Source organism: Agelaius tricolor, unplaced genomic scaffold (assembly GCF_023055355.1).
Source record: "Agelaius tricolor isolate 1412-34295 unplaced genomic scaffold, bAgeTri1.0.p SCAF_20, whole genome shotgun sequence".
In the NCBI taxonomy this organism is placed as follows: Eukaryota; Metazoa; Chordata; class Aves; order Passeriformes; family Icteridae; genus Agelaius; species Agelaius tricolor.
In genome coordinates this window covers 3,537,274-3,563,584 of record NW_027269280.1, presented here as the reverse complement: position 1 = coordinate 3,563,584, position 26,311 = coordinate 3,537,274, and the positions used below count along the sequence as shown (strand labels likewise).

The following is a 26,311-nucleotide window of genomic DNA, read 5'->3' as shown; positions in this document are numbered from 1 at the left end:
GGAATCCCTAATTCAGCCCAGTTTTCTAAGGAGGTTTTGTGTCCAGGTGATTTTGTGTTGCTGATCCCTCAGCCTTGAGCTGCTCCAGATGGGGTCGGGAAAGGTCCCAAATGGGCCTTTAAGGTGATGGAAGTATAAAAGTCAGTGGTGCTGCTGGAGGAGGAAAGGAAAGGTAAGAATTCCCTGGCAAAATGCCTTAAAAAGGTGGGGAGACAAAGTTATCCCTGCTCCAAGTGCCGTGTCCTGCCTGTCCTGTGGGGTGCAGGCAGCGGCCCATGGGGACAAACCAGAGGATTTTCATGTCCAAGGGAGCATTCCTCCCTTTTAGCATCCACTGTCCACTAAAACAATGTCCAGGCATCTGGAGAGAATCAGACTGAAGCATACAAGTGAGAAACAAGTTCTAAAAACAGTTTATTAAGAGCAGATTTTTTTTTTTAATATTATGGTAAAATCGCATTATTCAAGAATAAGTTACTTGTACAGTACATACAGAAACAATATATAGAAAAAAATTACTATACAAGAAGAACTTTTCTGTGCAGGTGAAAAGTAGAACTTTCAAATTAATACACTCCCAACAAAATTGTTGGCTTTAATCGTCCTGCTGAAGGCTGAGTTAGGGAATGCAGAGCCACCTCCCTGCCTCTGGGAGCTGCTGGGGAATGCTGGGGCTGTTTGGATCAAAGCTAAAAGTTTGGAATGCTGGATGACACCAGGGTTCGGTGGTCCAGATGAGGAATGAGAAGCTTTTGCTTCTCCATGGATCTTTTCCTAGAAGTTTCACCCCAAAATAGCTTCAGTCCAAAGGGATGGGTGAGGAATGGTGGTGTCAGTGCTCGGTACCTGCTGGGCTGGGAGCTGGGAGGGAGGGAAGGAAACATCCACTAATGCTTCATCTCAGGAGCTCCTTCAGAACCTGACACCCCTGGGGACACAAAGGCCACCAAGCAGGAGTGGCTCTCAGCAAACAGCAAGAGAAGAGGAGGGGGAAGAATTCTGGCAGGACCCAAGTTTTGGATTGTGCCCTGAACCAAGTCCCTGCTGTCACAGAGCAAAGGCACTGCCTGGTTTTCATTTTTATTGCTAAAAGCTGTCCTGTGCAGGTGGATGAAATGGGGCTGCCCACCCCCAGCCTCTCCTGGGGGAGGCCTTTGGAGCTGCTCCTGTGGCTCCTGCCTTCCCTAGGTGGGATCCAAACCCGTGTTCCACGTGCCCATCTCCAGGGCCAAGGCACAAACTGCTGCCTTCACCTGAGCAGGGGCCACCTGCCCTTGGCTTCCCCTCCTCCCAAAACTCCCAGGAATGCCGCTAAAAACCCACAGGGGCTGGGGAACCAAACCTGCCCAGCCCTGGGCTCTTCTCTCAAGTCACAAGAACATAAAAATCCTGCAAAACGGTTCCATTCCATAGGGTGGAACGGCTTTAATGCTGTTTGCCCACTGCTGTAATGCAGAGGAGTGAGTACCTTAGGGCTGGAGGAAGGTGCTGGCAGGAGCAGAGTCGTGCTCTGACCTCTGTCACAAGCCAGATGTTTTCCAGGAGAAATGAGATTTCAAACTCAGCTCCCCCTGGGAGGTTGGGAAATAGCCCAAAAATCCCCTGCAATGGATGTGAAATGAGGAGCTGGTGGAGCTGGCAGGGCTGGACAGCCCTCAGCTGCCTGTGGGTGAGTTTGGGGATGGAATTAGTTAAATAATTATTAAATTAAATAATCAGAGGGACTCTCCCACTGCTCACTGGTGGGGAGAACAGGAGTTCTCCCCCACTGGAGTTTGTTTGCATGGGGGAAGTGGCTGACAGGGAGATAATGAACCCAACGTGTATTTTACTAATCAAGCACAGCAATTTCCATTTAAACTGCGGAGAACCCCCTTGTAATTAAACTGCAGGTTAAAAATACCACATGCACACGCATGTTTCAGTTCTGGCACTGGAACAATAAAGTCCTGGCGTGCCAAAACAACCCACCCCAGCAGCATCTGATTTATCTGGCAAGGATTTCTCTGGATTCATCTGGCAGGGGATGTGAATAGCGCTGCCTTTTCCCAGCCCATCCTTTCTTTGCAGATGTCGGGAGATTCGGGTGATTCCACCTCGCCTTTTGGGGGAAAACCCCTTGGAACACAGCTCCCCGGAGCTCAGTGGGACTAAAACCAGCAATCTCAGCAAGATTTAGCACACCCCTGTGTTCTCCAAGGCTTTGGGAAGCCAGCAGCCATCGAGGAAAGGAAACGACAACTTGCGCTGTGCTGTCCCCCCTTCCCTTCCCCATCCCTATAAATGCAAGAGCACGGGGAGTTATTTATGAGCCTGGGAGGGAGCTGCCTTGCCTGGCACAAGCCAGCCCTGGGGATGTGCTCCTGCCTCTGGCTGCAGCCTTTGTGCTGCTCCAGGGAGGAGAATGGGATGCGGATACAGCTGAGGAGCCCAGCGAGGACAGGGCTGCCTTTGTTCCTCCATCAGCCTCTCCGGGGCTGGCAGTGCTGCAGGACCAGTGCAATTTGCTCTTAATGCTCCAGTTTCAGGCACAAGTGTAGAGAAAGCAGGGGGAAAAAAAGCCTTTGCCTGCTCTAAATGCACAAAGCCCAGGAGAGAGCAAGAGCGAGCAACAGGGAGGCACAAAAGGAAAACCTAAATGGTTTCTCTAGTTGATGGTTCCCGTTTGTCCCAGCCTCACAGTTTGATTTATAAACCCAGATTTGCTCTCATGGCTGCTTCCTGGGCTGTTTGCCTTTCAGCTCCTGACCTTGTCTCCTTGGACTCACCCAGAACCTGCAAAACCCTGTCCTAGAGGCTGGGTTTTTGTGCAATTCCCTAACTCAGCCCAACGAGGCTTTGTGTTTGCTGGTTTTCAAATTAATTGCTAAATGTTAATGCTCCTGAGGGGTCCCACCTGTATTGCAATTCCAAGGAAAACAGGAATAAAAAAAGCTTTCTGTAAGGCAATCTCAAGGCAAGTTTTGCATCCAAAATCCCAGGGAAGGCTGTGCTGGGAAATCTGGAAGTTGAATACTGCGAACATCCCCTCCTGTGTGGCGCAACGGCTCCAGCCCTTCCTCTTTCCTAAAATAAAGGCAACTTCTCAGAAGTGCTTCCTCTCTCACGGCTGCCCCAGGCAGGTGAAGCAGCCCCGGGGGCTCAGGAACAGCAGCAGAGTTTGGGGACAGTTGAGAGTCAGGGGATGCTGAGACCCAAGGATTTGGACCCCAAATTTGGTCCCCAGGGACCCCCATCGCCTGCAAGAGGCTGTGGTGGAGCTTTAAATGCCACCAAGCTCCTGGTGACAGGTTTTGGGGGGAAAAAGGCAAGCAAGAGTAGGGGAAAACTGACTTTAGATTTGTGCCTAAAATCACTGGGATAAAACGGTTCCATCACCGGGATAAAACAGCTCCATCACCAGGATAAAAACCCATTCACCACAGGGATAAAAAGCCTCCATCACCAGGATACAACGGGATAAACCCCTCCCTCACCAGCAGGAGAGGTTTGTGTCAGTCTCTGTGTTAGTTCTCAGCTGGTGCCATGGCTAAGGATGGAAAAATTAGTGTTCAGTCTCAATCAGCTGGGACAGCAGGATGAGGATCCCTCTGCCTGGCGCAGGGAGTGACCACGGCTGTGCTGGGTTAAAAAGGAAAAGCAAGAAAAAGCCAGTTTTTGCCTTAGCTATTAAAAAAAAGCCCAAACCCTGCTCACCATCCTTTGTGGGAGCTCAGCTCAGGTCGGGCTTTGCTGATGGGTTCAGCAGCCGGGGAAGGAGGATGAGGCCTGGAGCAGCAACTTGGCAATGAATTTCTATTCATTCTTTTCTTGTTATCCTGGGGTTTTTTTTAACTTCCTCCAATTCCGTGGGTGGAACACAAGCCCCTGGTTCCTTGGCTGGGCTCTGGTGTGTCAGGGACAGGCAGGACACCGGGCCCAGTGCAGGCACAAGTGGCATTGTGTAAACAGTAACGAGAAAGCTTCCATAAGAACAACAAAAACAACAATAAGAGGCCCTTTAACAGGCCAACGAGAGGGAGCACACCCGTACAGGAGTGAAAAATTACCCCCTTCCTTGCAAAAAATACAATAATAATCCCTAACCAGAAGGAAGAAACAGGTACATTCTTTCTCTCGATGGATCCCCCAGAAGGTCTCCAGGATTTCTCCACCCGAAAGTGCATCCCAGTGCCGGCTGTGCTGGTCACAGTGGCGTGTACTGGTTGTCAATGGCACGGACGTGGCCCCTGCCTGGTGCCTCCACCTCATAGTCCGAGTCACGGGGCCGGGCTGTGGCAGCCGTGGTGGCCCTGGCCGGGCGCAGGCTCTGTGCCAGCTCAGCTGGTGGTGGCACCAGGTGGAAGATCTGCTCTGCTGGGGGACCCCCGGGGGGCTCATCAGGGCCGTGAGGGCAGGAGGAGCTGGCGGGGATGAGGCTGAAGTCGGGGCTCCATCCTGGGAAGGGCAGGGGGAGAGGGACCGTGGTGCTGGAGCCGGGAGCTGCAGACAGAGAGAGGAGGTGATGGTCAGGGGGATGCTCCTGTCGCCCCCTCTCTGGGCGTGTGGGGTGCATCCCATGATCCCCCCGCCGCAGCCAGTGGCTGGGAGCAGCTTCTCCTTTCTCAAAAGGGGAAGTTGGGAGCTTGGGAGTCACCTTTTGTGCCACTGCCCCGAGGCTTCCGCTTCCCCACTCCAGGAGCAACCAAAGGGCCCGGGGCTGGCACCCACACACAGCCCGGGCACCCTCCATCCCAGGGGAACATCCCCCTTCCTGCACACCTTGTGTCCCATGGGAACATCCCCTTCCCTTCCCTTCCCTTCCCTTCCCTTCCCTTCCCTTCCCTTCCCTTCCCTTCCCTTCCCTTCCCTTCCCTTCCCTTCCCTTCCCTTCCCTTCCCCCTTGTGTCCCACAGGAACATCCCCTTCCCTTCCCACACACCTTGTGCCTGGGGCAGGACCATGACGTAGCTGGAGAGCCGCACGTCGCAGGCGGAGCCGCACTCCAGCGGGATGGGGTAGCGGTGGAAGTGCTGCAGCATCTCCACGATGGAGGAGAAGCGCAGGTGCTGCACCCGGCACTGGCCCCGCTCCGTCAGCGCCAGCCTCAGGTGCTGTGGAGAGGAGCAGGGACCCTTTACCCTCCCTGCATTCCCTCCTGGAGGACGCGGAGGGGATGTTTGGGATGGGGGACACGCCCATGGCTTCAGCACGATGTGCTGCATCCCCACCCTGTGGCTCCCGGGGGATCCCCCTGGCCAGGGCAGAGAGCAGGAGAGCATCTCCCTGGGGTGGGATGCAGTGGCACAGGGGCTGTCCTGCAGCAGGGGCTGCCCCTGTGAGATTCCCCTCCCCATCCCAGCCCTGTCCCGCCCGTACCTTGGCTCTGCCCTGGAAGTTGAAGGTGAGCACGTACTCGCCGCGGCGCGTCTCGCTCTGCCGCACCAGGAACACGCCGTGGCCCTCCAGCCCCCCCAGCTGCACCAGCTGAGCCGCCTTCACGCGGGAGATGGGCCCGTGGAACCAGGGGCAGGAGGAGAGGAACTGCTCCATCTTCGGCCCCGCCGCCTCCCCCGGGCCCCCCGGAGTCGCCCCTGCCGGGCACAGGGATGAGTGTCCCTGGGAAATGGGATCCCTGCCCATCGCCCCCATCCCCTCCCCTCTGTCCCCTCCCCTTGTGCCATTTGGGGAAGGCCAATCAGCCCAGCCACGGTGACCCCCCAGTGAGGGATGCTCTGTTCCCAGGGTCCCCTGGGTGTCCCCAGCTCACCTTGGCTGACGGGGTCGGTGCTGGTGGCGGGGCTGGCGGCTGTAGGGTCGGGGTGTCTGCACGTCAGGAGCTCAGGGTCACCTGTGTCAGACCTGCTGGGGACAGGGGAAGCCAGGCTGAGTGCTGGCAGTGGGGACACAGAGCCACTGTCCCCAGCCCCGCCTCAGGCACATCCAGAGGCGCTTACCCCCTGCGCACACACTCCCGGATCTCGGCCGTCCAGCAGCTGAGCTGCTGCTCATCCCCTGCCTCAAACAGGATGTCGGTGGCATTGGTGACCTGGGGGACATCAGAGAGGGACATGAGGCCTTCAGAGAAAGAGAGAGATGTGCATCCCCCACCCACCCACGCTCAGGACCCCAGCAGGGAGAGCACAACCCAACCCCAGCCTGCACTCCACATCCTCTGTGCATCCCCTCCCTGGATGGGAAGAGGAACTGAAATTTGGCACTGGAGCTTTTGGGAGCCACATGTGCCCCAGGGGGTGGGAAAGGCCTCAGGGGTGGGTGCAGACCCTTCCAGCAAGTCCTACCTTGAGGACAAAGGTGTGGAGGTTATCGGGCATCTCAAGGCGTGTGCACCTCCGCACCTCCTGCACAGCGGAGCAGGCGACGAGCAGCTTGGGCTTGGAGCCCTGTGGGGGGAACGCAGAGCCTGAGCTGAGCCCCAACTGCCCCACACCCCAAAACACTGCCCCACACCCCAAAACACTGCCCCAGACCCCAAAACACTGCCCCACACCACACTGCTCTACCCAGTCCAGGAGCCACCTGACGCACAGCAGCCAGCAAAGAAAAAACCCCAGGGAAAGGGAAATGCCCCAGCAGCAAGGAAATACCCTGTGTGGTGAGGAAATACCCCTCTGTGGCAAGGAAATACCCCCCACAACACTGCTCAGACACTGTTGGGGCACCCCAGGGGGGCTGAGTGACATCCAGACCCATCTCAGGGTCCCAAGGACCCTGCAGGAGGAGAGGGGAAGAAGGGGGTTCCCAGCATGGCAGCACGCTCCAGGGATGTGGCACCGATGGGGAAATTGGGGTGCAGGCAGGGAACATCCTGCTCGTGGCTGTGAGGGTCAGTGGCCTGCCAAGAGCTCCCTGGTGGCTTTGGCACTGACACAGGCACGTGACAAAATGCTGAGCAAACACTTCCACAAAGGCTAAAATATCCCTGCGGCAGCTTTCGGTTCCTCAGGAGGCTGCGGCACGTGGCACAGAATCCGGGGTGCCAGGGGGGCAAAAATTCCCTGAATTGGGCAAAAAATCACCCAATGGTGCTGGGTGATGGAGCCAAGGCTCTGTGCTCAGCCCCACAGCCAGAGCCATCCTGTGCATCCCACCCCCACATGCCAGACCCCCTCATCCCCCTGTGCCAGGCTTGCTGAACAATTTGGGCTGGCTGTGATTCACAAAGTGGCTTTATCATCCCACGGGATGCTGGTTCCAGTGTCCCTCTTCACTCACACTGTCCCTACACAGTGACAGCGTCCCTGCACCCTGGGCTGTGGCACTTTACCCCACAACTGCCAACCAAGCTGCCCAAATTCTGCCCCGAGCTCATGAAGCTCACAGCAAACCCACCCCACCCACGTGTATGACACTCAGAATGTCCCCACCGGACACTTCCTCGGTCACCCAACCACACCATCTTTAGCTTTGCTTTTTTTTTTTTTTTTTGCTTTTTTTTTTCCCATCCCCCCTCCCTCCCTCCCTCGAGCACTCGGTGTTCTCTGGGGCCGGAAACGCAGCGCGAGAGGGATCAGCCCTTATCAGCTCCGAGCTGCACCGAGAAGAAAGTTCTTAGAAGTCGCTGGTGTACGGCGTCATGCACAGGGCTGGTGACACCGCGGTGGCTCCGGCAGCCCCGGGCCCGCTGGTGACAGTGATTGCAGCTGTGCTGTGCTGCAATCACGGCCGCCGGGGCTGCCGTGGGGCGCCGCGGCTTTATCCCGAAGGAATTCGATTTTTCTGCCACCTTTGGAACGTAACCGTGCCCCGTGCAAAGTCCTGTGTGTGGAGAAGGTGAAAGGAGATCTCTCATCCTGGCCACTTTCCCACACAGGGAGCTGTGACGTCCAGCATGACCCTGAGAGGGTTTTATCAACATCCCAACCACAGCGCTTGGGGTCGGCTTCTCAGGAAACGGGGAAATTCCAGGAAAAGGGAGTTCGGCGAAGCCCCCCGCGCGTCTCTCGGCGTGGAGAGCGCAGCTGGAACGTGAAGGGAGAAGGAAATGATGCAGCACAGAGATACGGTGCCCGAAAAACCAGGCTGGCTTCGGGGAAGTGCCTGCCGCAGGCACGGTGCCCCCGCTGCCGGGGCGCCGCACCTGACCGCAAGATGCCCGGCTCGATGCAGCCGCTACCGGGAAAGGGAGTTCTCAGTAAGCAAAAGTGCACACTCAACACACCGAGGGTTCACCCACGGGCTCCTTCTCGGCAAGAGGTGCCCCAGCAGCGCTGCAGGGATGGGTAAAGCCTGCTGCTGCCTGGCTCCGTGTGCTCAGGATGCTCAGGAATGTTTAGGATGTTACGGGCATTGCTCCAGCTCAGCCACAAACCCTACATCAGCTTCCACATGGAGATTCACCCCACTGGATCTCCAGCAAGGATATTTGGGATTGATGGTGTTTTTCACAGCAAAGATCCTCCCAACTCGCCCACCTGTGCCAGGAACGCTCTCCCCACGAAGCTGTGAGCTGCTGCCACAAGGAGCACGTCCTGCCTGGGTGCCCAGGGGACACTGAGGGTGCTGGGGGAGCTTTTCCCACTCAGGCGAGGGGGAAGGTGGGTCTCCAAGAACAAGAGTGGCGTGAGGATGGCAGCGGTGGCAGTGGCCTGGTGATGATGGCAGCAGTGCAGTGATGAGGGTGGTGGTCTGGCAGTGGTGGCACAGTGATGACAACAGCAATGACAGCAGTGTCACGGTGACAGTGGCAGAGTGATGATGACAGTGGCACGATGACGACGGTGGCACAATGATGACGGCAATGGCAGGGTGATGATAGCATTGTCACGGTGATGGTGGCAGTGTCTGGGCCATCAGCCCAAGTTCATGCAGAGCAAATCCTTCGAGAGCAGCAGGAGCTGCCCCCGGCCCCTCCACGCCCCAGGGGTTTCCCCACACCGGCTCTCGCTTCCACTCTGAGTCACCCACGGGAGGTGGGGAAGTGCCTGAGCCCTTGTGCAAGGTCCCCAACGGATACGGGCGAGATTTGTCACTTCTTGTAAATCACTGTGGCCCTTACGCAAGGGACAAACCTCAGCCAAGCTGCAGGGCCAGGCCTGGCCATGCTGGATGGACACAAAACCATATCCTGTGCCTGCAGCCCTGGGGGAAGCTGTGAAGCTTTCCAGGAGCGTGGGTACACACAGCTCTTTTCCAGGGAATGCTGAGTGAACTGGGTGGGAAACATCCCCTGGTGCCAGGGCAGGACAGGGGGAGGCAGCGGGGCCCTGCAGGGGTCCAAGGGTTCTGCTGGAGAGTCCAAAGTTCCTGCTGGAGCAGCCATCGTCCTCAGGAGTTTGCACCAAGGGTAATCCCAGCCTTCATCCTCGGGGATTTTGTGTGGCAGGAAATCCCACAGGTGGTTTCCCTCGGGAGTTAAACCCAAGGCTCATTCTTGAGGACTTCTGCACCACAGATAATCCCAAAATGTGTCCTCAGGGTTTGCACCACGGCCAATCCTGGTGTTCATCCTCAGGGATCTGCACCACCACCACTCCAGTTTTTCATCCTCAAGGATCTCCACCATGGCTAACTCTGGTGTTCATCCTCAGGGATCTGCAGCTGACTAATCCCTCTCTCCAGCAGCCAATCCCAGTGCTCTGGGGGAGCTGAGAGCACAGTTAATCCCGGTGCTCTTCCTCAGGTGTTTGCATCACAGCTCATCCCAAGGGGAGAGGTCCACTCTGGACAGCCCCTGCCAATGCTGGTTTTTGGGACAGGGACTGGAATCCCATTGATTTGGCCGTTCTGTGCCTGCTGCAGGGACCCCCTAGCTCAGGGTGACATTCCCAAAGCACTCCTGCCTCTCCGCAGGTGCAGACTGCTCATTTAGAAACCTCCTGACAGCAGCAAGCACCATCCTGGGCTCTGTCCTGGCTTTGAGGAACCGGAGCCTGGAGGTTCCCCGACTATCAAACAGGAACATGGGAGGTGATTCCCGCTGCTGTGCGAGCTCAACATCCCCCACCCCTGAGGTTCGGGTCATCACCTCCCAAAAACCCCTCTCTGCCCACCCCAAAGCCCCTCCAGCACCCTCCAGCACCCGCCACACAAAGGAGCTCCCGGGACACGGCGTCTCTCTCGGAGCATCCCGCGGGCCGGGGCTGGGGACAGAGCTGTCCCCGAGGGGCCCGTGCCCAGCGGTGACAAGGGACACCGTTGTGCCGGCGCCGCCACAAAGATCCCTCTGTTCCCGCGGGGCGGCTGCGAGCGCCGGCGAACGGCGACGGGAGAAAGCACAGCCCCGACCCCACCGGCCCCTGAGCCCCGACCTCCCGCTGGATTCGCCCGGGGCGCTGCAAAACAGAACCCCAAGAACCGCGGGGTGAGGCTGCGGGTGGGGTTTGGGGGGGCCAGGAATCCCCACCCATCCCTGGAGCTGGTGGCTCCTCTGTTCTTTGATCATCCTCCCTGCTTTGCATGAGTAAGACAACGTTCCCAAATCCCCCAAACCTCTGCAAAACATCCGTAAAACCCCCAAACCTCTGCAAAGCTCCCCAAAACCCTGCAACGCCTCCCAAATCCCTGCAATGCCTCCCAAACCTCTGCAAAACCCCCAAAACCCTGCAACGCCTCCCAAATCCCTGCAAAGCTCCCCAAAACCCTGCAACACCTCCCAAATCCCTGCAAAGCCCCCCAAAACCCTGCAACGCCTCCCAAATCCCTGCAATGCCCCCAAAACCCTGCAACGCCTCCCAAATCTCTGCAAAGCCCCCCAAAACTCTGCAAAGCACCCCAAAAACCCTACAAATCTCTCCAAAACCCTGCAAAACCCCAAAAACCATACAAAGCTCCCCAAAACCCTGCAAAGCCCCCCAAAACCAGCGAGCCCAGCAGCTCACATCAGGGCTGAGGGCGATGGGGGCTATAAACAAGATCTGTAAACAGCTTTTGCCAGACCCTTGATTTTTTTTTTTTTAATTTATTTTATGCCAGATTCGGTTCCAGCGTGGGCTGCTTTAATAATTTCCTGGAATAAATAACGAGCATGGAAAGTAAACAAGGTGTCTGCGTGCAAGTGGGAGATGCTGCAACCAGGACTGAGTCACCCCAAACCTCAGCCCCAGAGGAATGAGGGGGTCCAGCAAAGATTCTGCAGGCTCCCCACAAGCCCTGGGGCGCCCTGGGATTTTCCCAAGGTTTTGCATCACCCAGGATGATGGAAAAGGTTCAAAAACCCAAGTGGGAGCATTCAATCCCACTGGATGGGTATTTTCATTCCTGCCCCTTGCCTGGGGTTGGAGGGAGTGAGTTTGCCCAAAATGCTGGTTTTTAACACAATCCCCAAGTGACACTGAACATCACAGTGCCCATCACAGACACTGGAGCTGGGATCTGCCTGGTGGGAAGGAGCAGGGTCCACCCCAGCCGAGCCCCCAGCAGGGCTGGGATGAATCCTTGAATCCTTCCAGACCCTGTGCTGCCTGCACAGGCTCTCATAAATATTTACCTTTGAAAGAAGCAGCTCTCAGCCTTGAAACAACCACATCCTGGGCCGTGAAAAGAGAGAGAGAGAGAGAAAAAAAAAACCAAAGAAGAAAAAGGGGGAAAAAAAGAGAGACAACCACCCAAAAAAAAAACCCACTAGGGCATTTCACATCAGCTGTGGGGACCCAGCACCCAGCAGCACCCAGCAGCACCCACAGCTCTTCTCGAGCAATGCATTCCCTGAGTGCTTTCTCAGTCCTTTTTCCTGTGGTTTGCCCAATATCTCCATTTTTTGCCCACTTCTCAGCTGGCACGTGGTGCTTTCCACCCCGAGCAGCCCTGCAGCATCCCTGTGAGTGACACTCTGATAAGCAGGGGCAGTAGGACAACAGCCCCAGGAAGGGCAGATTTCAAAGGATGGGGTTGAAAGGATGGAATCCTCCCGAGCCCCAAACCCCAGAGTTCAATGAGGCAGATATTGGGGTCCATCCTGAACCCTTCCCCTCACACCCAGGCCCTGGCAAGCCCCATCCCAGCAACAGTTTCCAAAATAAGAAACTCTGCTCTTCAGCAATTAACGCCGGGGCTGTGGTTACGCTGCTAAAAGTGTTTTTTCCGTGCATGACCAAGGATGGAAAAAGTTGTGGTTAATAAATGACAAATAACCTTTGTCTCCTCGCCCTCCTTCCCACCCCCCCTCGGTACCCAAAAACAGAGCTGGGGGGAGGGGGAAGAGAGCAAAAGTCACCACCAAAATCTCACAAAGCCCTGAGGCCGCCCAGCCCCGGTGCCTTCGAAGAACAGAGAGGATGCGCCCGCCCTGCCCCGGGGAGAGGCTGCCCGAGGGTTTTGGGGCAGCTCCAGGTGCCTTCAGGGCAGGTTTTGCCTCTCCCAAGGGATTTGAAGGACACCCAAACCCCTCCAGGGTCATCACAGCCGTTTTCCCAGCTCCTGGCTGTGTGGTCTTCCGGGTTGCCAGGAGAGGGATGCGATCCTTGAGGATGCTGCTGGGAGCAGGATCTCAGAATCACAGAATAAAATGGGTTGGAAGGGATTTTCAAAGGCCACCCAGTCCAACGCCTCTGCAATAAGCAGGGACACCAACCAGATCAGGATGCAGCCCCTGGAAATGCCAAAAAAGGGATGCAGTCCCTGGGAATGCCAGGAGAGGGATGCTGGGAGCAGGATGTTTGGAGAGGGATCATAGAAGAACAGAATAGTTTGGGTTGGAAAGGATCTTGAAAAATCAACGAGTCCAACCCCCTGCAGTGAGCAGGGACATCTTCAGCTGCATCAGGACAGGATGCAGCCCATGGAGATGCCAAGAGAGGGATGCAGTCCCTGGGAATGCTAGAAGAATGTCATGAATGGGATGCAGCCCATGGAGATGCCAGGAAAAAGATGCCAAGAGAGGGATGAAGTCCCCAGGAATGCCAGGAAAAGGATGCCAGGAGAGGGGTGTGGTCCCTTGGGGATCCAGATTGACACAAACCTGCCCTTTCCTGGAGCAGGGATGGGATGATGGGACACTGAGGTGCTTCCCATCACTGGGAAAACTCTTCTCAAGGTGTTCAAGGGGGGAAAACTCCCCCTCCACCACTGCCCTTCCTTGGTGGAGTCACTCAGGCCATGTTTGAGCAGCTCCAGGAGGAGCAGGGATAGGGAATGGGGACCAAAACACTGGGATGTTCCCCATCCCATACCTGACCAGCTGCCACTCACAGCCCCAAGCACCAAAAATCGGGGACAGGAACCTGCTGGCTCAGGAGGTGGCAGTTCTCAGAAACCAGATTCAGGTGAAAGGTGTAAAAAAAGAAAAAAAAAATTAAAAAAAAAAAAGAGAAAAAAAGAAAAAAAAGGAAGTCAAAGCAGCCTCACACTGAGCAGAGACAGAAATACTGCTCCTCCCGTGGCTTCAGCAAAGATGTTTGAGCTGGGGCAGAGGCTCCAAGGGCTCTCTCCGGAAGGAGTCTCCAGGCCAGTCCCGGCGTGCCATCAATTTGTGGGACGCCCTGGATTTCATTAAAATGCTATAAAGAAAGCAGCACAAATGCAAATCCCATTTCCCTTCCCCTTCCTGTAAAAACATCTGGTCAACAGAAACGGCTCGGGACATTTCCGCTGCGAGTCACGGCTTTCATGGAGTTTGGGATTTGGCCATAGAAGAGGGATTTGGGGTTGGGGCTCAGCTGAGGAATGGGGCAGCCCCAAAGCTGACAAACCTGGGCTTCCCAGCTTTGGTTGAAATTTGTGAAGGTGGAAAGACCTCAGAGGTGCCCAGTGCTAAAGGTTGTATGGGATTAAATGGTGTGGGAGAGGAGAAAACCCTTAATGCCTCCAAGGAAATCAGGGAGGATTGGTGAGCATTGCCCTCATAGCAGACATCAGAGAATCCACATGGGTGCAAATCCAGGACCATGCCCAGGTTTTCCTGTGGCACATACATATAAAAAATGAAAAAATGTGTGTGTGTGTGCATGCATGTGTATATATATATATATAACAAAAATATATATAGCCTTAAAAATATATACAGCCTTATATATAAATATTTTACCTATATTTTTATATATATATATATATATATAAAAAATATTATATTATATTATATTATATATAGCCATATATACAAGCACTACAGGTATTCCAAAATCCCTCTATTCCAGCTCCTCTTCCACACAGCATCATCACCTCACTCTGGCCTCTGGAATGTCCCCAGGGTGGGACTGCCCCTCAGTCCCGTGCCCTGCAGCCAGGCAGGGACCCTCTCCCAGGAGAGATCCCATCATCCCCAAATCCCTCCTTGGCAGCATCATTTTTCCAGTGCTTGAGGGAGGAGGGAGCGATGCCCAAACCAAGCCAGCTGTGGCTGTCCACGGGAAGGGGAGCTGCTCCCTCTCCCAAAATCCTCCCAAATCCAAATCCAAATCCCAAAGTCCTCATCTCTTCTGGCACACGCCTGGGGCAGGGGATGCCCACTCCAGGCAGTGCCACAGGTGCTGCCACATTCTTGAGCGCAGCTCCCTGACCCCTTCACCCAGCACAGCCACCCAAGCAGTAAATGGGATCAGGGCTCTTCAAAGCCCCCACTCCCTTTGATGCCAGGCACGTTATGGGATTAAGCTCAGAGGCCCCATTGGAGCGCCAGGAGAAAGGGGGGGAAAAGGAGATAAAAGTTGCCAAAAGCAGCAGGACCCCCCTCCTTTCTCCACACACCTGCTTTTCCCAAGGTCATTCCAAGGGGATGGATATTTGGGGGTTTGGCTAGATGCTGCAAAGCCCTGAGGCTGAGATGAAATTTCAATTGCATCCTATTATTTACAGGGTGAAAGGGGGAAGGAGGAGGAAGGGGGAAGGAAGAGAAGGAAGGGGGAAGGAAGAGAAGGAAGGGGGAAGAAGGCTGTTTCCAGGCAGACTGTGAGGGTAACCAACCTCACAGTTCAGAGATCATTTGGGGTTGAAAAATCCCAAGAACAGATTTTACAGTTGCTTATTTAAAACCATCAATTTTCTATGGTGATCAACAGCATCCACAAATCAGGAACAGACCCATGAGATGGGGAAAAGGCAGTGGAAAAACCCTGGGAGCATCCTGGGGCAGGAGGATGGCAAGGAAGGGGTTCCTCACAGCCATTCCCAGGGGGTTGTTGAGTGTTTTTTAGTTATTTTAAAGGAAAATAACCCCCCAACAAACTGTTCTGTTCTCACTGCTCCGTGGTTTGCCCCGTGCTGGGTTTGGGGAGTGGGAGCCACCAGCACCGTGGGGGATTTTCCACCGCCCCCGGAATCCAACCGCAGTTACTGGGAAAGGGTCAGGATTGATTGTGCTGTAAAGGAGAAGGGAGCTGGCCCTGGCCCAGGGAATTGGAAAGGAAGGAGCCGCCCTGAGAATATTTGCACAGGAAGCAATTTAATCCAGAGACTTGCAAAATCCAGCAAGGAACATCCCCCACTTCCGCAGGCCTGGCTGAGAAACCCCCTGCTCCAGGCTCTGGGGGCTCCAGCCTCGTGGGGATGTGGAGCAGCAGGAAATCTCCATCCCATGGAGACTGCAAGGAATAATGCTCAGAGCACTGGGGGAACGTGGGCAGGGTCTTGTTTGAAGTGTCTCCCACCCCTGGGTCAAAGCTGGGCAGGGAATGTGGGGAGAGGAAGAATGTGCTGGGCTTGCTTCCCAAGGGGGAGGGAAACAAAGAAAGAAAAAGGGAGGAAAGGAAAAAAAATATAAGGGGGATAGGGAGAAAAAGATGGGGGTAGTAAAAAAAAAAAAAAAAGAAAGTGGGGGGGAATTGAAAAAAGAAAAGGGGAAGTGAAAAAAGAAAAAGGAATAAAAAAAAGGGGGGAAGAAAAAAGTAAAAGAGATTTTAAAAAAATAATAAGGGATTAAAAAAAATGGGGAAAAGGGAGAAAAAGGATGAGGAAGAGAAAAAAGGCAGTGCTATCCAGCTGCTGGAGCACCCTCCAAGTGCCCCAGAGTGCCTCTGACCTCCCTGTGCCCCGGGATGGGGACACACACTCCCACGGGGACAAACAACTGCAACCCTTGACATGACGGAGCAAAAGCAGCTTTTACTTTCAGATGTTACAATTTTGATGTTGTTTCTTTTTTCAAATATTTAATATTGGAGTCGTTTGACGGAAATAGCAGGAATTCAGCCAGCTGCTCCCTGACCCTGCTGCCCTGAAGGCAGGGACAAGGCTCCAGCTCTACCGGAGGTTTCCTCCTTCCAAAGCACAAGTTTGTCATCAAAGTTAAATGAGAACAAAAAAAAAGAGGAGAGAGAGAGAGAGAGAGAGAGAGAGAGAGAGAGAGAGAGAAAATTCATCCCATCACGCCTGTGTAAGTCCTGCCATGTGGAGGAACCATCTTTTTACAGATTAAACACCCCAACTCCCCCCACATCACTCCCCATTCCCTCACATCCTGCATCATCTCCACTCCAGCCACGTCTCAGCACCACAGGAGCTCCCTGCAGCAGCTGAGAGCTGAACTTCCAGTCACAAAACTCCTCACAAAAAGTAAAACTATGGGTCCCACTGGGAGCAGAGAAAGGCACAGAGCCCAATTCCTATTTTCCCTTTTCCTCTCCCAGCTTGCCCAGGCAAGCAGATGCTCAGGCTGCTAAAGGCACAGCACAGGGGACAGGGTGAATTTGGGGTTCATCAGACTGGGTTGCCCCACACCTTGTTGGAATGAGGCTGGGATGAGTGGGATGGAGGCCACCAGCCTCCATCCTCAGCTCAGAAGGCAGGCACTGTGCTTCCAGCTGGAAAACCCAGTTCTGGATTCCCAGCAGGAGAAATGCAATGACACATTGACCGGCTGCAGCAATTAGCACACCTTGGTCTCAGCATCTCTCACTCCTAAGACAAGAACCACAGGTGTGGCTTTGTCTCTTTCTCAGAGCCATTAAACAAACAAGGCCCAGCCTCGTGTGGCTGCAGCAGAGGGAGAGCAGTGGCAGAGCAAACCCATCGGGGCCCCTCGTGGTGAGAAACCCTCGTGGTGCTGGCTGCACTGTGGCCCTGCTCCTCCCTGTGGGATGCTCTGGCATCCAGGCATCATTCCCAGCCGCGGGACCCTCAGCAAGACTGGCTGGAAGAGGCAAGAGGTGGCAGGTCCTTACCTTGGGCGGGTCGAAGAGCTCCAGCACAAACTCCTCGGCGTCGGGCGGCCCCGCCCGCCGCAGCACCAGGCGGCAGCGCTGCCAGCGCGTCCCGCTGTCCAGGGAATTCTCATCCAGCAGCCCGTACTTGAGCAGCCCCTCCTTGCGCACCTCGGGGGGCTGCTCCCGCGACAGCCCCCAGGGCAGGATGCGCTTCCCCAGTCCCGGCTTGAGAGCCGCCTCCGCCGCCTCCCCATCGCCATCCCCGGGCAGCGCGTCCGAGGAGCGGCGTCGGAAGAGGCTGCGCCAGCTCCTGCGCAGCTGGCTGAGCGAGAAGGGCCTCCGAGCCGGCCCCGCCAGCTCCTCCGAGCTCCAGGACTTGCGCAGCCCGGAGGGAGCAGCCTCGGGCGCTCGGATGGGCTGCTCGGGCCGGGCACCAGGCTCCGCCTCGGCTTTGGTGGCCACCGTGCCCAGGGAAGCGTCGGTGTGGCGCCGGTGCGTGTCCCGGTAATCCCGCGCCGGGCCGGCGGGCAGGATGCGGAGCTGGTTCATGGCGATGCCCTCCTTCACCTCGTGGCAGAAGTACTGCTGGAAGAGGTCGGTGAACTGCACCGAGAAGTTCTCGGCGGCCAGCAGGTCATGGTGCGGGTGCTCGGTGGCGAAGCGCAGGTAGTGCCGCGCCAGCTCCTTGGCGGTGCTGATGGCGTGCAGCTCGCAGAACTCATGCCAGCCCCGGGGATGCGCTGGCGTGCCGGCCGGCAGCGAGTGCCCATTCATTGCCGAGGCTCCAGCGAGGCGGCCGCGCTGCAAGACAGAGCACACGGCTGGTGAGGGCAGCCCCAGGGTCCCCATGTGTCCCCCACCCCTGGCTGGAGTGGGCATACCCCACTCAGAATGTGTATCCTCAAGGGGAACGCTGTGGGCGACTGGGTCCCACTCCAAGCTGCCTCATTCCCATGGATTCATTGGAAATAGCCAGCAGACAGCCGCTTCCCAGCGAGAAGCGTGGCCCTGTGACCGACTGCTGCAGCCACCAGCAGTGGCCATGCGGGACCCCGAGCCCCCCAGCCCCTTTACACACCCATCCCCACCTGGCTGGGCCGTGCCTCAGTTTCCCCACCTGCGCGGTGGGAGCGGGCAGGTCCCGGCTCGGGGCGTCTGCGCGGCTTCCTGCCAGCACAGCTGCCTGCAGCTGCCCGCCGCCCGCGGGGACGCCTGGCCCGGCCACATCCGCTCGGCTCCTGCCAAGGCTCCGCAGCGCCGATGGGTTCCCCTCCAGGGACCGATTTCAACGGAGTTGATAAAACTGGAACGGGGGCGGGAGGGGAGGAAGCGACATGAAAAGCTGCAGAAATCCAGGGATGGAGCTGCCTCGCTGCCAGATCCTCCCGGCCCCAGCAGCCTGAGAAGAGGCGGCCGCGCTGCCGGCACTGCCCGGGGTGAACGCGCGTTCCTGAGGGGATGCTCGGCTGCCTGCGGCACCGAGGAGCTGCCGGGCTCTGGCAAACCACACGGTATCTCTGCCCCCAGCAGATTTCGCAGCGAGGCCAATCTGGCAGCACCGTGGCTGGCGTGCAGCCGGCCCGGCGTGCCCGGCTGAGCCGGCAGTGGTGTTCCCCAGGGCCGGCCCCGCTGCTCACCAGAGAACCTCGTGCTCGCCCGGGGCACTTATCGGGGCCGTGCACTCCGCTCAGGAAGGAAACATCGGCCAACCCACCCGGATCCTGCCGCGCCGGCACAGGCACTGCTGCCTGCCCGAAACTCCAGCAGCAGCGCCCCGGCTGCTGCGAGGGGAGGAAAAGCGGATTTGTCATGGGGAGGAAAAATAATTAAAAAAAAAAAAAAAAAAAAAAAAAAAAAAAAAAAAAAGACGAAACAAAAACCCTGAGGGGCCAGGAGGAAGTGAGCGGGCGATGAGGAACGTGCGGGCACAGGGGATGGTGTTTGCAGCCGGGGCGGCGATAACGCCGGGAAGCGGAGCTCTATCTCTGCCCACCCGCTGCCCTGCCGAGCACGTCCCGCGAAGGTTGCAGGCGAGGGGAGATGTTATCTGCCCTCCGCCAGCCTCGCCGGGCCCGGCTTCTCAGAAGAGCCGCCCAAAGCTCGGGGCCGTCCGGCGTGCCGGCAGTGCGGGGCATGCGCCCGCCGCAGCCCGGCCGAATCCCCCGGCAGGGCCCCGTCTATCAGCGCCGCCAGCCTGCCGGTGACTCAGCATCCCCCGCCGCGCTCCCGCTTCCTCCCGGCACCCGGGAATCGCCGCCGCACCACCCACGCCGCCGGCACGCTCAGCGGGATGCTCCCGCGAAACACGGAGGGAAGCGGGGCGCTCATCATGAGAACGGCTCCGCGGGCAGGTGGGAGATTCCCAGGGTAGGGGATTCGCCTTCCAAGATTCCAGGCTCGCTTCGCACCAGCTTCGGGAGAGGTTTGTGGCGCGGGAAAAGCCGGGCTTCGTCTGCGCCACGCGGTGGGAAACAGCCGAAGGCCGTCTCCAGTAGCAACGCGCTTTTCCAAGCCGACGATGGGAAACGCTTCCCAGCGCTTCCTCCTCCCAGCACTGGCGCGATGCCGACCTCACTGCTTCTGCCTGGCACGCTTCCCACATGGAAGGAGCTATCCCGGGTGAATCCATGCAGGAGTTACCACGGCAGCCTCCCGCTCCTCTGCCCAGCCCCAGGTTTCTGTAGCGACATCCACAGGGCTGCAAGTTCCTGCTGCTGGGTGAGCTTCCCCCTGCTCCAGCCCGCTGTGCTCCACAAAGCTGGAATCCAGCAGCCAGAATTTACATTTTAATCCTCATGTGTTCCCGTGAGGAGCTCCTGGCCATCCTGCAGGTCGGACAAGGACTTCTGATCGCTTCCATTTGCTCTGAGTGGAGAATCCAGCCCATCCTTGGACACACCTGGACTAGTTGGGACTGGGGGGCTTCCATGCCCTGCTGACTGCTGGAAGAGCTGCATGTCACCAAACCCACCCCACCTCGGGGCTGTTTGTGGCTGCTGAGGTTGATTTGGGGTGCTGGGATTGTTTTGGGGTGCTGGGCCAGGAACTCGAGGAAGAGCAGGACAGGACAGACCGGCCGTGGTGGCTTTGATGCGGGCTGGGACAGCGAGCTGGGGCTTGTGCAGGATCCAGCCCTGCAGCCCAGCCACCCCCAGCAGCTTCCCTTAAACTCTTGCCCAACCTGAGCGCTGCTGCAGCGGTGCCAGCACCGAGCGGGACGGGAACCCGCGCCTGGATCCGGCAATGGGTTATTTGTCCCAGTAAATGCATTTGTTGTTTGATTGCAGCCAGAGGAGCTGGCAGCACCAAGCAGTGCCAGGGCAGTGCTGGGAGCCAGCGCTGCAATCCTGCCACCGCTCCCGGAGGATGAGCACTCAGAGCCAGCTGCACTCGCCACAGATCCAGCTCGCCACCTTCCCACCATGGAACAGCCACCCAGGGGTGTGGAGGTCACCCTCCAGCACTCAGCACCACAAATGCAGCCTTGAGGGGAAGTGTGAGGGGGCAGAGCCCACGTGCCCTGTGCCCAGCCCTGCTCACACACTCTGCATGTGCAGCAGCAGCAGCACCCGAAAATGAAACCGGCCCCACTCGCCACCAGTTCCACGGCAGGAAAATGCACAACAGTGACGTGAATAGGAAATGTGATTGATGCTCTCCCAGAAATAACTGTTCCCAACTGGAGGAGAAGCGTCCTGAGGCATTTTCAGCTCCCTTTATAAGCACAAGAATACTCAAAACTCATCCCAAGGACTATTTTCAGGAGAGGGCAAAGCGAGGGGCTGGGAGACGCCCTGGCCAGCCCTGCAGCTCCCCACTTCCTGAGTGGCAGAAATACAAAGTTCCCACAATCCCAAGAGCGGGAACATTGTTCCTTCCCAGGATGTCCTCCATGAAAAGAGCTATTCTGAGCCGGCTGCAGCCTTTCTTGGCATGGCCCCGCAGCCGCTCCAAGGCAGCTATAAAAGGCCAGGTTACAATGAACGGCACTTTTCAATGGAACTGCATCTGGCACAGCGAGCTTGGGGGGGATGCAGCTCCCTGGAAGGGGGCTCGGGGGGATGCAGCTCCCTGGGGGATCCAGCTTGCAAGGGCTGGGTGATGCAGACCTCCTCCCAGGATGGGGATGGTGCAGCCCCGCTCTGCATCCCAATCCCCAGAGATGGCAGATGCTGGAAGAACATCTGGATGCACCCCTGGATTGAGGGGGACAAGCAGGGTGCTGCAGCCATTTGGGGGTGGGCATGGAGATGCTGCCATCCAGGAAGGGAGGAGGGGTTGGTGAAGGGAGAGAGGTGGGGAAAGGGTCTGGCAGCAGCCTTGGGGTGTGGGATACACCCACATATTCACAGCATCACTATAAAACAGCCAAAGCCAGTGTCAGCACAATCCACAGCAGAAACTGCCCAGCATTGTCCTCCTCTTCCCTCTGGAGCAGCTCCCTGTGATGGTGAGGGTTCTCTGGGTCTCATGAGGGTGATGGCACAGCACCATCACTCCCTGTGACCCTCTAGCTGTTTCCACACAAGCTGGAGAATCCCACAGGGTCCCAGGAATTTCCCTCTCTCTCTTTTGGCTGAACCAAACCAGCAAGTTAAAAAGCAAGAAAGGAGTAGGACAGAGGGATCCCCCAATTCCACACATCCATACAGGCTGTAGGAAATCAGTTTAAAAGCCAGTGTGGGAAGGCAGATTTTGCCCTGCTTCTCCCCCTTTGTCACAGGACATACACACTCCTCTCATTTCACCTCCTGGCACTACACAACTTTCTATATTAAAGACCCAAACTGGCCTTAATTTACAGCCCTCTGTGGACTGAGCAGCACCACAGACCTCTGGGGATGTGGGTGATGTTACAGCACTTCAAATCCGAGGGAAGCTCACCTGTTTGGCTTTCCCTGACCACTCCAACAGGACAGACACGATGGAGACAATCCAAACTCATCTCAGGTCAAATCCAAGCTCCGCTCCGGCTCGGCCCACAGCAACTCACCAGCACAAACAGCTGTGGCCAGCCCAGCTCCCCAAAAAACCCTGAGCCTGCCTCCATACCGTGGTGTCTGGCACCTTGCAGCCTGGTTTACACCATCACACTCTCCTACACCCACTGCCTGCGGGGAAAAGCCCGGCAGCGGGGTGGCCTCTTTCGACAGGGCTTGTTTTGTTGCATGAAATGAATCGCTGCGGTGTAGGCGTGGGAGAACCCGGGTGCAGGGAGTGCTCCTGGGGGAGCAGCTGCCCGGGGGTCCCTGGGGACAGCAGGGAGCAGCTGAGCTCCCAACCAGCCTGGCTGGCCACAGCAGCCCCCCAGGGACTGCTGGATTTGGCCCTTTCTCCTCGGCGAGCTGCGGCAGCACCACAAACCCCAGCAGCGATGAGCGCTTGCACTTTCACTTTGTGTCACCCACTGGGATTTGTCACGACACCTCCGCGGTGCCCATCAGTCCCATGGGTGTGTGGGTGGGGAGGATTTGCTCTGGCAGAGGATGGAAGATCCCTCAAAAGCCACTGGCACTCGCACCCCAGCCTCACCAACACAGCACGGGGTGCTGGCAGACCTGCAGCCCTGTGGGCTCTGGTGAAACCAAACCAGACCTTACCAGAGGCAATAAATACGTAAAAGTTATGAGAAAATAGAAGAAGCTTTGGAGAGGGGAAAATGCACAGGGATGAGTCTCTCCTGCCCCCTCAAAAAAGTTAAAAAGAGATCCAAAGCATTGTTCTAGTCCCAAACAAGTCAAAGTGAAACCTGCCACTAATTCCATAGGCCTTTAAACACCAATCCTGCCAGCAAATCCAAGTGCAGCAAGGACATGCAGGAGATGGCAGTGCCAGGTCCCCTCACAGGCCACCTCTTCCTCTGGCTGCAGCCCCACGGAGTCCCTAGGCCACCAGCCCACAACTCCAGCACATCTTGAATCAATTTACAACAATATCGAAATCGCAGCTCGACAACTCATCCTGGTTTCCTTGACAGTAAATCCCAGCCCGGGCTGCAATGACCGTGTCACTGCCGTGAGCCAGCGGCTCCAGGCTCTCCGTGGGTGACCCTGATGGGGGGGTTTGGCACAGGCAGGCCTGGGCACGCTGGCAGGGCATGGGAAGGCTGCGGGGATGCTGACCGCGGGTGCATCGGCCTCGTGCTCCGAGCCCCTGCCAAGCCACGGGGCCAACAAAGTCTGCAGGGAGCAGAGAGTCAGAGGAGCTGCTGGCAGGCTCCAGGTGGCAGCTCTGCTGGGCACAGGGGCAGAGGCAAGGCATGGCCCCTTCGGGCAGCACAGGACCCCACAACATGGGGCAGGTGGGCATCACCCCAGTGGTGCTGCACCCTCCCAGAGGGGTCACCCCCACGGCAGGGACTGCAGGGCTCCGGGGGGAGGCAGAGGAGAGGAGCAGGGCTGGCTCCCTGCATGCTGCGCTCCCGGCTCTGGGATCTCCAAAATACGGATGCTGAGAAATGGGGGACGTCGAGGGATCCTAAAAGAAGGGGTGCCCCGGGGTCCTGTGCTGCTAGAAGGACGGGGACCCCAGGATGGGGGCACTCACAGAGGAATAGAGCCCCTGGAACAGGGAGTGCCCACGAGGAAAACGGGACCACGGGTCCCCACGGGTGAGCAGCTCCTGGAAAGAGGCAGCCCGAGGAAAGGGCACAGAAACGGGGTGAGGGGGAAAGGGCTGCTGTCCGAAGAAGGGACTCACGACCCCGGAACGGGAGCACCGGAGTTCCCGGAGTGAGAGAATCCAGCCCGGGGCTGCCGAGGAAGCTCCGGGGGCTGCACAGGCGGAGCGGCCGCCTCGCTGCTTCCTCCCGCCGCTACTTTCGCTTTCCCGCGGCCGCTTCCCGGGGCCGCCCGCCCGTCCCGGTCCAGCCCAGCCGGTCCCGGTTCAGCCCAGCCCAGCCCGGCCCGTCCCGGTTCGGCCGCGCGGTCGCGGTTACCTGCAGGAGAAGGCGTCCGGCTGCCGCTCGCCCATGATGGAGCGGCGGAGCGCCCGGGACGGGGCGGGCGGGACGGGGCGCACGGCTCAGCACAGCACAGCACGGCACGGCTCGGCTCGGCTCGGCTCGGCTCAGGCAGGAAACCGGGGCAGGCGGCTCCGCATTTCCGCCGGGCGGAGGCGCGGGGCGCGGACCCCGGCCCCGGACGGGTTATGTAAAGCGGAGCGGCGCGGCCGGGGGCGGAGGCTACGCGGGGGCGGAGCGGAGGGACCGCCCCGTCCGTCCGTCCGTCCGCTCGTGTGACTGTCCCTGTGTGTGTGTGTGTCTGTCTGTCCGTCCGTTCGTCCGTCGGGCTCCGCGGGTGCGCCCGGCTCCGCGCAGCTCCGCGCCGCCCCTCCCCGCTTCTGCCTTTATCTTATCGCATCCGCGCCCGCGGAGCCAGCGGCACAAACAGCCCGGCCGCGCTCCCCGGGTGGATTTAATTTTATTTTTTACATATATATATATACTTTGAAGACTTTTAGAATGTGACTTTTAGAATGTTTTCTCCGTGGATTTGCTGGTGTCCGCCCCAGCCCCCCGGGAGTCGGGAGGGAGCCCGAGCGTGGCGCTCTTGGAGGCTCGGCAGGAAAACACCCCCAAACACCCCCATTCCTGTTCCTGCTCGGCCACGTCTTCCCCAGCTCCGCGGGCTGCGACCCAAGGGACCTGTGCGGTGGCAGAAGTGGGCCAGATGCCGTCTCAAATCCCATTTCTCATAATTTTCCAAATGATCTTGCGGCGAAAGGCAGCGCGGGCTGCTGCCCACGTCCAGCCACAGCGGATCAGGACAGTTGTCCCACAGTTGTCCCACAGTTGTCCCGCACCGTGGGCGAGGGGCTCGGCCGTGACAGAGCGGTCACAGCGTCCCTTGGTGCCGAGCAGGACTGAGAACTGGTGTGGGTGGACACGGGCCAGGCTCAGCCATCCCGCTGCCACCCTGGTGCCATCTCATCCCAGGGGAGCAGGGCCCCGCGGCAGAGCCGCAGCCGCCCACTCTGCCGTGGGAAATGGAGCAAAAAATAAACTTCCACTGCACCTTTTCCAGTAAAGGGCTGGACTGTGGTTTGTACTGTCACGTCTGGCGCATTGACATCCCCCGGTCGTGTTACTGATTGTACCAAGAGTTCCTACAAAGCCTTGTCTGGAATGGCAGCAGTGCCAGGGACAGATCCCCACGCAGAGGCCGCTCACACTGGGCAGGCAAAAGTCACAGCAGAGCCCAGGGATGTGGCAGCTGGGATTTCACACACACTGCACAATGGATTTGTGGGTGGTGGGAAGGTGGAAGCTGCAGGAATTTGCCCTTGGAGAGTGGGCTGGGACACACTGAGCCATTTGTAAACATCTGTGAGGGTCCATCCTCTGTGGTGCTTTAAATACACCTCAGTTGTTCACCCCATCCATTCCAAGCGAAGAAAAGACCGAAATGCAAACTCCCTGCTGGAGCTGCGCCACCCCTGGACCACAGCCGGTTTGGACAGAGCCCTGCTGCCCTTCTGCAGCCTCAGCAACCCCCCCGGATCAGATTTGAGCCATAACCCCGCAGCCCCTTCGGGCATTGCCAGGGATCCAGGTGGCTCTGCGTCCAATCAGCCTTTCCCAAACCCCACAAGGAAGTGGCTGGGAGCAGCTGACATGATAAAATCTTACCTTGAAATCTGCTTTTTAATTCCTCTTGCCGTTGCTTTATGCATAATTGCACCTTCTGGCTCTTTTCCCGAGAACGGAGGAGCGGCCGGCGGATCCGGGCGCCTGCCCCCCTTCCCGCGGGCGGCTGTCCCAGCTCCCAGCGATCGCACTTTTCTTTATCAACTTCATCTATGTCAGAAGCGCCCTCTCAGCGTCCTCAGCCCCAGTGGCCTGAGATTTCTCTTTTGTTTTGCTTCCTGTATGGATTTTCTCGGTCCCCTACTGCTAATTCACTACCCCCGACTTCTGCTTTTTTTTTTTGTTGTTTGTGTGTGTGGAGCTGCGCAGATGCTCTTACACACACACACACTCACTCACTCAGGCGCTGCTGCTTCCCTTCCGCTCTGCGCTGCCCTCAGCTTTTAACCATTGCTGCTTTCTTCTGCTGTGTAAAGCCCTTTTCCAGCCTCCAGCCGTCCTTCCCGCTTCCCTCCTTAATTGCTCTGCTCTGCCCCATTCTGTTTCCAGGATGGGTGGGGTGGTTTTTAAGCGGCTCATTCGCACGTCTCAAGGTGCGATGTGATGGGTTTCAGGTGACCTCTTCCATCCCACTCTGAGGAATTGTCCGTCCCAACCTGCCCCGAGGGGGTAACAACATCTGGAAATGCTTGGCTGTGAGGGTCTGTGC

At 57.4% G+C, this 26,311-nt stretch overlaps 1 protein-coding gene and 1 long non-coding RNA gene across 9 annotated transcripts; one reads left to right on the top strand and one right to left on the bottom strand.

The window, feature by feature from the left end:
• Window positions 1-390: 390 nt before the first annotated feature.
• On the bottom strand, window positions 391-25,762 carry SH2B3 (SH2B adaptor protein 3). Of its 8 annotated transcripts, XM_071445138.1 has the most exons (9): window positions 23,953-24,200; window positions 18,104-18,318; window positions 17,034-17,816; window positions 6,282-6,383; window positions 5,937-6,028; window positions 5,750-5,844; window positions 5,359-5,573; window positions 4,922-5,093; window positions 391-4,482 (listed from the first exon to the last, which is right to left on the bottom strand). In XM_071445138.1, the coding sequence occupies exons 3-9, from the start codon at window positions 17,787-17,789 to the stop codon at window positions 4,187-4,189; spliced, it is 1,728 nt and encodes a 575-aa protein (XP_071301239.1). In that variant the 5' UTR covers window positions 17,790-17,816; window positions 18,104-18,318; window positions 23,953-24,200; the 3' UTR covers window positions 391-4,186. The 8 variants fall into 8 exon arrangements, 7 of the variants coding, with proteins under 7 accessions (XP_071301239.1, XP_071301240.1, XP_071301242.1 ...); XM_071445139.1 differs by lacking the exons at window positions 18,104-18,318; window positions 23,953-24,200 and adding an exon at window positions 25,645-25,762; XM_071445141.1 differs by lacking the exon at window positions 18,104-18,318 and having other exon boundaries at window positions 23,953-24,160.
• On the top strand, window positions 7,468-13,937 carry LOC139598584 (uncharacterized). The gene is made up of 2 exons (XR_011681951.1): window positions 7,468-9,440; window positions 9,479-13,937. It is a non-coding gene; the product is annotated as an uncharacterized lncRNA (long non-coding RNA).
• Window positions 25,763-26,311: the final 549 nt, after the last annotated feature.

What these genes read in the sequence shown, in the direction of transcription:
- SH2B3 (XM_071445136.1), bottom strand. Translation starts at nt 18,826, where the DNA reads ATGACAAATCCGCTTTTCCTCCCCTCGCAGCAGCCGGGGCGCTGCTGC. An exon ending in TCCACACCTTTGTCCTCAAG is followed by an intron (nt 6,029 to 6,281) that starts GTAGGACTTGCT and finishes GATGTCCCCCAG; the next exon opens with GTCACCAATGCCACCGACAT. An exon ending in CGGGAGTGTGTGCGCAGGGG is followed by an intron (nt 5,845 to 5,936) that starts GTAAGCGCCTCT and finishes CCCTGTCCCCAG; the next exon opens with CAGGTCTGACACAGGTGACC.